General features: G+C 45.2%; 1 protein-coding gene across 1 annotated transcript in view; it reads left to right on the plus strand.

Moving 5' to 3' along the window:
- Positions 1–9,981, plus strand: part of LOC144111361 (WD repeat and HMG-box DNA-binding protein 1-like) — a 402,955-nt gene that overhangs the window by 232,831 nt on the left and 160,143 nt on the right. Inside the window, exon 8 of the mRNA XM_077644637.1 lies at positions 7,491–7,625. Within this exon, the coding sequence (XP_077500763.1) occupies positions 7,491–7,625 (135 nt within the window). The remainder of the gene's footprint in view (positions 1–7,490; positions 7,626–9,981) is intronic.

The following is a 9,981-nucleotide window of genomic DNA, read 5'->3' on the forward strand; positions in this document are numbered from 1 at the left end:
TTGTTTTTCCGGAATCCGAACTGATATGGTGTGAGCAAGTTGTATTTATCTAAAAATTTATTCAGTCTAGAGTGTAGAATTTTCTCCAATGCTTTAGAGAAAACAGGCAATACAGAGATGGGTCTATAATTACCCAAGTCATTTCGGTCTCCTTTTTTAAATAAAACAGTTATTTTAGCAATCTGCATTTTTTCTGGGAATACTGATGTAGCTAAACAAACATTAAAAATATGTGCCACAGCTGGAGCTATAATATCGGCTACATATTTTATGGGCTTTATCTGGATGTCGTCAATATCTCGACTGCTGCTATTTTTTAGGCTGAGTATGACCGATGCTACTTCATCCGTCGTGACAGGTTCAAGAAATATTGTATTATCGTTATGAAAGTCTAAGTAATCGCATGCATTCCGTGCAGACCCATCCGTTTTCTTTTTCGTGAAAAAGTCGTTGAAAGCATTTGCCAGCTCTGTCCCTGAAAGTTCTTTATCATCGATCTTAAGATTCCGCACTTGGCCATGTGACTGGTTACGGTGCAGCAATGAGTTTAAACGGGTCCAAACCACATCATGACGACCCTTCTTGACGTCTAGAAAGATGATGATGATCATCTGCAAATAATCTGACCTTGGAATATAGATTATTGCTTATGTCATTAATATAAACTAAGAACAAGATAGGTCCGAGTACAGACACTTGCGGTACTCCATATTTAACAGGGGAGATGGACGATGAGTGCCCATTAACAAAGACCGTCTCATACCAACTGGCCAAAAAACTCCTGATCCAAGAAATAACCTTAGAATTGAAGTTAAGATTCTCGAGTTTTTTTATTAGACAAATGTGTGGGACTTTATCGAATGCTTTGGCGAAATCTACAAGCACGGCGTCTATATTAGAGTGAGCATGAACAGTGTGATGAAGGTCAGTGATCAGTTCAAACAGCTGTGTTTCGCAAGATCGAGCGTGTAAGAAGCCGTGCTGATTGGTAAAAAAAGAAGTTTATGCTTCACCAGATAACCCATGATGGCAGATGAGAGTATGTGCTTGAGAAATTTGCAGCTGATGTTGGTTGACGAATGGGTCTGTAATTTGATGGTTTAGAAGCATCGCCAGATTTAAAAACGGGAATGACTCGCGCAATTTTCTAGTCGTTTGAAACACAGCCCGTAATTTAAGACATGTCCCATTGAGGCAGGGGGCGGAGTTAGCGGGTAGACGGTCTATGGCAGAAGATGCACCTTCTGGCGTGACAGTTATGTCGGGCATAGTTGAATGCAGCTTTGGAAACCGCAGGCCATTAGGCACTGAGCAAAAAATTGGTTAAATTCTTCTGCTACCTCAGGGTAGGTAAGGAGCTTGCCTTCTTTAGCTATTGACACTGAGAAGTTGGAACTGTAATTTGTATTAACTACTTGCCATTTTTTTTAGGATTGTTCTTTAACAGATGTGAAAGGTCATTGTTATAAAACTTGTCCTTCACGTCTTCAATTTCAGTTTTACACAGTTGCGCATGTGTGCGGTATTGATCCCAATCGTGTTCAGATTAGACACTTTATATTTCGTGTACAACTTTTTTCTTTGTGTTTATAGATCTTTTGACGCTCCTTGTGAACCATGTGCTTTCTGTAGGTGTGGTGATGGTGACTTTGGGCACGTACTTATCTTTTAGCAATGTTTGTTTGCCGCGAATAAGAGACCAATTTTCATTGGCATCCTGTCAACTGAAAGAATGAAAAAACATAGGCAGAAAAGAAGGATAGTTCATTGAGCAGCATATCAACATTTGCCCTGGCATAATCAAATATAACTTTTTGTTTTTTTCTGGTTTATTCCTGGCTACTCTGAAATCGCACTGCAAAATCCTGCGGTCACTGACACCATCGAGCACGCTTACAGATGTCTTGTCCGGTTGTGTTGTCAGCACAAGATCTAAGAGTGAATCGCCATGCCTAGGTGTGGAAACTTTGCTGCAGGTCGAAAAGTGATAGTACATCCAGAAAATTTTGGTATTCACGTTTTGTTGTGCTTCAAGGGGGCTGCATGTCTGCTAATCATTATGCGGATAATTGAAGTCGCCGGTCAGGAATATCGGTGAGTGTGGAAAATTGCTCAGCGCGTAAGTTAGAGATTCATTCACGTTTTCAGGGAATTCCTCGTGCGAATCAGGTGGGCGATAGCAGACACCAACGGCACAAGTTACGGACGGTGATAGACGCAGTGCAACCCATAAAATTTCCAAACACAATCCTGTATCAACAACATAGGCTTGCAGGCTTTTTCTTACGGCTATCAACACCCCACCACCACGCGAGGTAATGTGATCTTTTCTAAATAATGAAAAATGGCTGGACAAGGATAGTTCAGAGTCAGCAATATCGGGAGATAACCAGGTCTCTGTGCCCAACACAAGGTCGGCTAAGCATGCTTCGACATATGAACATACATTATCTTGCTTTGGAAAGAGGCTGCGGAAATTTGACACTAAAATTGACAATGCTGAATTTATGGGTTTATTTTGTAGTCATTGATTCTGAGTGGTCGCGTAGTGTTCAGGAGGAGTGGTCATTTCACTAGTGCCGCTTTTGGGAAAAGGAGCCACATTAGAGTCGCGCTTGGGGAGAGCAATCACTTCTTTAGTGGCAGAGTTAAATGGATACGGTGTACTAGTGAGAAGGAGCTTATCAAATAAGAGCTTATACTTTTCACCAGGATTTTGAGTGAAGTCTCTGAGCTGTTTCCTAATAAACTGCATCCTGGGCGAAAACTCCTCCTCTCTCCAAATGGAAGCGGAGTCGAGATCTTTTAGTTTGGATGCATTTTTGAGAATGTTGGTTTTGTCTGAAATTTAAGAACTTCACATTTCTTGGGCGGATGCTGTCCTGCCTTCGCTCTCTATTCTGGGCACGTGCGATTTCGCCAGCTGAAATTCCGAAGTTTTTGGACACAAACTTACTCACAACTTCCTCAGTATCTTTCCATGTTTCCACTGTTTCCTCTGTAATACCTTTGAAGGTCAAGTTATTTCTACGCATTCTGTTATTGAGGTCGTCAACAACTATCGTAGACTGACGCGTTTGTGTTGTTTCTATGCTTTGAAGCCTGTCTTGGGATTATTTGATAATCGAGCCCAAGTTGTTGACTTCCTTAAAGACGTCGCTAACTACATCCGAGTTTTCTTCTAGTTTAGATAGGTGCCGGTTGATCTCTATGATGCTCAGCTGCATGTCTTTGACCTTTCCAAGAATTTCTTTTTGAAACTTTTCACTAGATAATGTCATTTCTTTGATGGCAGCGATAATTTGATCACATATGTCAGGGCCGGGATTTTTTTCAATGTCACCAGCACAGATCAGCAGGAGCCATATACAAGATATGGATACCAAATGCAAGAAATTTGGACACTACAGTGAAGGCACAGGAGTGACGGGGCAAAAAGCTTGCATCACTGGCCCAGGACAGCTTTGTAGTGCTTCACTGTATGTCATCACGTAGGGCGGCGGCTGCGGAGCTGGTGGCGGCTGAACAACTCGCCGGACTTCATCCCGGACCACATCCGGTATGGCTGCAACGCTGGCTTGGGGAGCTTCGAAGCGAAGTTTCTCAAGTTTTTCGCGTACCAGGCTCCTCACAAGCTCTCGAAGCTCCTCAGCGGGTAGCGACGTAGGCGTACAGTGGTGAGCGGCTGCTACACTAGACTGACAACCGTAGTGCACGCCACGTTCCTGCAGAGGACGCTCCAAGCTTGTTGCCTCCTTGGCAAAGTCGGCCACTGTTCTTGGCGGGTCACATACCAATCCGGCAAACAGCTGCTCTTTTACGCCGCGCATTAAGTGGCGTACCTTCTTTGCCTCGGGCATACCAGGGTCGGCGCGATTGAAAAGTCACGTCATGTCCTCAATGAACATGGCAACGCTCTCGTTCGGCTGCTGTGACCTCGATTGCAAGGTGATTTCAGCCTTCTCCTTTCTTTTGCTGGTGTTGAACGTGGCTAAGAGCTCTCGGCGAAAAACCTCCCAGTTAGTGAACGAAGCTTCATGGTTCTCATACCACGTCTTGGCCGAGTCCTTTAGTGCAAAGTAAACATTCAGTAATTTGCGCTCGCCGTCCCACTCGTTAAAACCCGCCACATGGTCAAAGCTGGCCAACCAGTCTTCGGCGTCCTCAAACCTCTAGCCATGGAACGATGGGGGCGACCGAGGTGTGTGGAGGACGAACAGCGGGGCATTCCCGGAATGCAGACTTGTCTGGCTAGCCGGAGTGGACGTCATGGCCTTTGCCAATGTTGAGTTGGCTGAGCTCGGGTTATAGGCCTCGCAGGCAGCGGCTTGCCTTGTGGACTGGTGTTGTAGCCACGTGTTGAGAACTGACGTCAAGGGTGTCTTCAAGGTCAGCGTACATGGGCCGTCACCCAGCACCTCCACCAAATGCCACTGAGACACGGTTGACGTACGCAGGGCTGGTTTACTTGCGTTACTTATACGCGCAAGCCGTTGTTGGGACGTGCAAGGCAGCAGTCAGCACGAGAGATGAAGACGACAAAGCATCTAGCCCCGAGATGGCTCAAGGCTTGCCAACTGCCAGGAAATGCAGCTTAGCTGCGGTACGGCGCCACTAGAGGAGTTAGTAGTGCGGCAATAGGAAACGTGATCATCTGGAAATCTTTTCTGAAGTGCAAACACGTACAAACCTGATGTCTTGTTTAGGGTGATTATTTCAGAGAATGACCCTTGGCACAAGTCAGTCGCTTTGTTTGTACAGGACAAATTAAAGCTATTAAAAATTCTTACCTATAAAAACAAATGGGAAGACATAACCAGACAAGCACCTTATTTCTGCCTTTCTCGATTGATATTACAAGTTTCTACTGTTCACTACTCAAGCAGGCTTGCTTAAATGATACTGGTGACGTATTTCGAGTAGTTGAATTTCAAAACGCTACAGGATTTTCTGTGCAGAATTTATTAGATTTTGAGCCTTCTGTCTCCGCTACACTTTTGTCAGTTGGCTAGGCAAACCCTACCTACAGGAATGAAGTGTGTATTCGGTCGTGTGCGGCTCCTGTATTGGGTAACTTGTACTTAGCACACGTGGACAGAATTCTGAATGAGTGCCTGATTTTTTCCAAAGTTACAAGAGAGTTTTGATATGTCGATGATTTTATAAGTGTGGCTGACAGTGCTTTGGATAGCACAGAAAAAATTAGCTGCAGTTCAACTACTGCTGAACCTGGTTAAAGAGTGAAGCCTGTAGTGTAGCAAGTTGCAAGTAGATGCGGCTTGGCGCCTGTAACGTTGAGTGCATTCCGCACAGTGGATAGGTACCCGCCGCGTTGGCTTAGTGGTTAAGGCCCTTGTCTATTGAGTGGGAGTAGCTGGCTTCGAACTTGACCACGGTGGCTGTGGTTCGATGGAGGCGAAACGCAATTGAGGCACTTAAGTCTGCTTTCATGCAGGTGTTGATGAAGTGTTGGTAGCCAGCAGAGAAGTTGATGGGATGATCATATGCGTTTTGACGAAAGGAAACGTTTTTGACGAAAGGAAAAGGGCAGTAGCTCTAAGATGTTCTCAACCCCACGAAAGCACGCCTTTTGAGGAAAGGAAACATTTTTATGGAGAGGAAGAGGCCCTGTAGCTCACAGATCTCAACATCTCGATAGACACCTCAACCCCACGAAAGCATGACCTCTGGCTCTGAGAAGGTCAAATTTAATGACACAGCTTTACTTAGTGCACTGAAGCTTTCGCTTGAAAAGTATCCGTGGATGTAATAGCGGTTCTTAAGCAAGAGCTCCATCCACTTCAGGTGGCAGTTGAAATGCCAGAAAAGAAAGAAATTCGTCTTCTGGACCTCAAGTTATCGCTTGAAGGCGGCCACACATGCTCTTCTTAGAACTGACAAATCTGCTTGTGTATCATTCAGCTCACTCAAAGCTGACAAAAAGAGGAATGGTTAACACGTAGTTCAAAAAGCCGCTGGAAAAGTCTTGCGAACACTGGATAAACACTAGTTTCCAGGAGCAAGTGAAACGGTTGGAAGAAGCTGGTTATCCTAAGTACCAGCTGCTTCAGGGAGACTAAGTAATCCTCAAAAAAAGGGCTTTTTGAGGTAAGAATATGGCTTTTTCAGCATAGTATTGCCAGTGTTGGCGGGCACCAGAAAATTGAATTGTCTTAAGTAGCAAGCTGGTTGCTAGAATGCTTTCGCAGGCTATTTAGTGCATTACTGGAATTAGTTTTTAGCGCAAAAAGCCACCACAGGAAGGAAAGAACATGACAGGACAGTGCGTTCGTGTGTGCACTCATTTATTTCACTTTGGTAATAAGAACAGCTGCTGTAAACAGCAAGTGGTCTTTCAATAAAACCTGAGTTGTTAGCGCTCGGTCCTGTAAAGTTCGTTCCTTCCTGTTTTGTCTTTTTGCACTAAAAACGAATTCCAGTAAGCTCGTTAACTAAGCTTTAATAATTAACTTTTCAACTATTACAGTTAGGCATCTAGTTGCAATTAGAGATGTGTAGCAGTTCATTTGTAATAGCCACATCGTTTTTAGAATTTGGAGAACTCGATCACACTAAGTCCAGGAATCTTATCGTCGGCATTTCTGGTAAATGATACATAACTAGGCCAGTGAACATACGTTTAAAATTCATTGTAAAGCAGCGCAAAAAAATGTAGGACAAGAGAAAGAAAGACACAGGACAATTGCTGACTGGCAAGTAAAGGCTTTATTTCCTAAAACCTTCGTATTTACAGGAACACGCACCTGTTTTTTGCACTGCTGTACAGTGAACCTACACCTACTAGCCTAACTCAAGGTTTGATGGCCAGATATACATGTTTAAAAATGGTGACAGCCTCATCTGCATCTCATGCGCCACTGTTTCCTGGAATAACGCACCGCAAAAAAATCATCTACGTCGCGAAGCCATGCTACAAAAGTCATACCATTAAACTCTGGTTTGAGGTTGTGGTTCCCCTTGCAATGTACAGTTTGGAAAGTGCAGGAGCCAGGTATGTGATGCATTGTCACTAATCAGCCCCTGTGTTAGCCTTATTAGAAGAGACTCCGCCAACACCTGTGTGGTGACAAAGCACACTAGGACGACTCGTTCCTGACATACCAGTCACATAGCCGCCGCGGTGGCTGAGTGGTTATGGCGCTCGGCTGCTGGCCTGAAAGATGCGGGTTCGATCCCGGCTGCAGTGGTTGAATTTCGATGGAGGCGAAATTCTAGAGGCTTGTGTACTGTGCGTTGTCAGTGCACGTTTAAGAACCACAGGTGGTTGAAATTCTCGGAGCCCTTCACTACAGCGTCTCTCATAGCCCGAGTCACTTTGGGACATTAAACCCCCATAAACTAAACTAAACATACCAGTCACGCTACCTGAGCGCTCGATGGCGCCAACCACACTCACGCCACGATTGCGCCTCGAATGAGATCTTTTTACCGAAATTGGTGATTGTGGCCTGAGAAGTATTTCTTTGCAGGAGGCCCACGCCTTGGCCATGCTGAAGACCGAGGCCCTGCAGCGCAAGCGCTGCCGCGAACAGGGGCCTTGCCTCATGCGTGCATACCGAGAGGCCAGTGCCCAGCGGGACACGCTGCTGTTGCACCGCTTCGAGGTGAGGCCACTTTGGGCGAGGGATCTATCGAGTTACCTACACGTTTTTGGCAGTTTCGGAAGGGGCCTGGGGACATGTGAGCATCACTTTGAGCACTGGGCAAAAAATATATTCATTTTCATTAATTTATTTTATTCAGTGCTACCGGCCACCTTTTTAAGTGGTGCTTCCTATGAACTAGATTGATGGTGACATGCTGCTGTTTCTGAGTCTGTGTAGCAACAATATTTTATCGTAACCCCTCACCTTGAGCCCGCATACACAGTTACAATCATTTAAAAAAAAAAACTTGTTTAGTGCGCCGTATTTCACTGAAACGGAGCACAATTTCTGTCAGACGCAGAATGTGCTTCTTAATTCTCAGAAAGGCAGCACCATGGGATGTGCTTGGTCACCTGAATACCTACCTCTCGCACCATGGGTTTAAATAAACAGCTACAAGCTCAATGCCAATAGGATGGGATAGGTTCTCCAACTATTTTTGTACTTCTGCAACAGAAGCCCTAACTTTGACAGAACAACGAAAGAGAACGAGCGCTTGCATTGAAGTCTCATTTTTCAGATGGAAAAGCTATTCCAGGAATAACGGAGGGTGGGCACACGCGGTTATGGCCGTTTTGACATCAGATAGGCAGGTTCTTTTCTGCTAAGTTTGACAAAACAAACACAGAAAGTAAACATGCAAACCGACGCGCAGTAAAACAACTGTAATTGAAAAATCTCGAAATAAGAAAGTGAGAGAAGTAATCGAAGGCCTTAGGACTTGAGTAGATGAAGCGCACAAAACAGCACATGGAGAAGAACATGAGAAACAGGCACTGCATCTACTCAAGCTATACACCAACTTGCCTCAGAATATGTTGTACTACCTGCCTTACTTAGGATGAGAACAATGGAAGAAGGTTATGTGAGCAGTCCCTCCAGAAAACTCACCAAGAAAGGGGACGCCTGTCCGATACCAAGTCATAATTCAGTGCGCCCACCCTTCCCCTTTCCTACAAAAGCTTTTCTTGCCTGAAAAATAAACCGTTGAAAGTAAGTGCTCCCTCTCTTTCGTCACTCTATTTGTCATCTCTGTGTCGTTCTGTCAAAGTAAGCACTTCCATTGCAAAAACCCTAAACCAACTAGCTCCAATCGTCGGTTTGTTCATGATCTCAGGTCATGAATACCATTTTACAAATATCCTTCAAGAGCAAACTATATAACAGCTAAATCTTACCACTGCAGTGATGGCGTAGAGTTAAAGCATTCTGCTCGCGTGCAAGAGGACTAGTGCTAAAATCCCGGTGCCGCGCAATTCTCCACCGGGTTAAAGAAAAAAAATCCGCGTGTAGATGGAATTGCATAACCAGGCCTGGGGTGCGGCCTGACCTCGGTGACCACAACCGACAACGCACTCCCTCACCAGAGCAGGATTTGGCCACTCTGCTGTAGTACTTGGCCACAAACTTCTATGACCAAACTAATTTACCCTCAACCCTCAGTCCCGAGCGGCTGCGGATCAACTGACCAAGGCAGCGTCCATGGTAGCGAGAAGTTGCTCAGATGGTTCTTGATAATCACGAAGTGAACAAGGGAGAGAAAACCTCAGGCTGCCGGCCAACTTATACTTGTCTGCGTCGAGGAAAATAGTGTCATTCCTTTGAAGAGGAAGGCCCCGTGAGGGGTAGGAGGGCTTGAAGTGGCAAGGGTGTTAGGATGGGGAGGGTGAATCTTGTCCAGGCATGATGGCTGCTCAAGTTGATTAAGCGTACTTTCGTCCCCCAAAGCTGCGGAAAGAAAAAATAGAAACCGCCAGCTCAGCAGAAAGAAATCCGGGGTGTCGAGCGTGGAGAGATTCGGATGTGGCTTGAAAGGCTGTGTCCAGTTGCCACTGGTAGCTTGGTATGGCTGGTTGTGTTTTCCTGAATATTTCGATAAGGGATTATTCAGCATGGCAGAACGAAATGGGAGGAAAATATAATGAAGAAAAAGAAAACACAGAGAACACATGAAAAGAAAGGGGGGTGAAAGGAATGAGGAATACAAGTGTTCGTGAGAAGTAATGGCAAGAGAAGCAGGGCACAAGGTAAAGATAGAATTGAAGAAAAAGAAAAAAAATGGCAGTGGTTTAGCTCAGCTACAGCTAGCTGAGTGGAACTCGCTCAGTCGAATTGCAAAGTCAGTCTCTTGCCACTGCATTTCGCTGGGGTTCCTTTTTCGTCTTTGACCCTGGACATGGATTTACTCTACACCCCCCCCCCCCCCCCCCCCCCCCAAATTGCAAAAACTAGCTTCCTTCAGAGTCTTCCAGCATGAAACCAGTATCGTTTTTGCAGTGGTTCTGGCTGGGAACGCTGGCTGTCAGCAAATTGC

The sequence above is a fragment of the Amblyomma americanum genome, chromosome 11 (assembly GCF_052857255.1).
Source record: "Amblyomma americanum isolate KBUSLIRL-KWMA chromosome 11, ASM5285725v1, whole genome shotgun sequence".
Classification (NCBI taxonomy): Eukaryota; Metazoa; Arthropoda; class Arachnida; order Ixodida; family Ixodidae; genus Amblyomma; species Amblyomma americanum.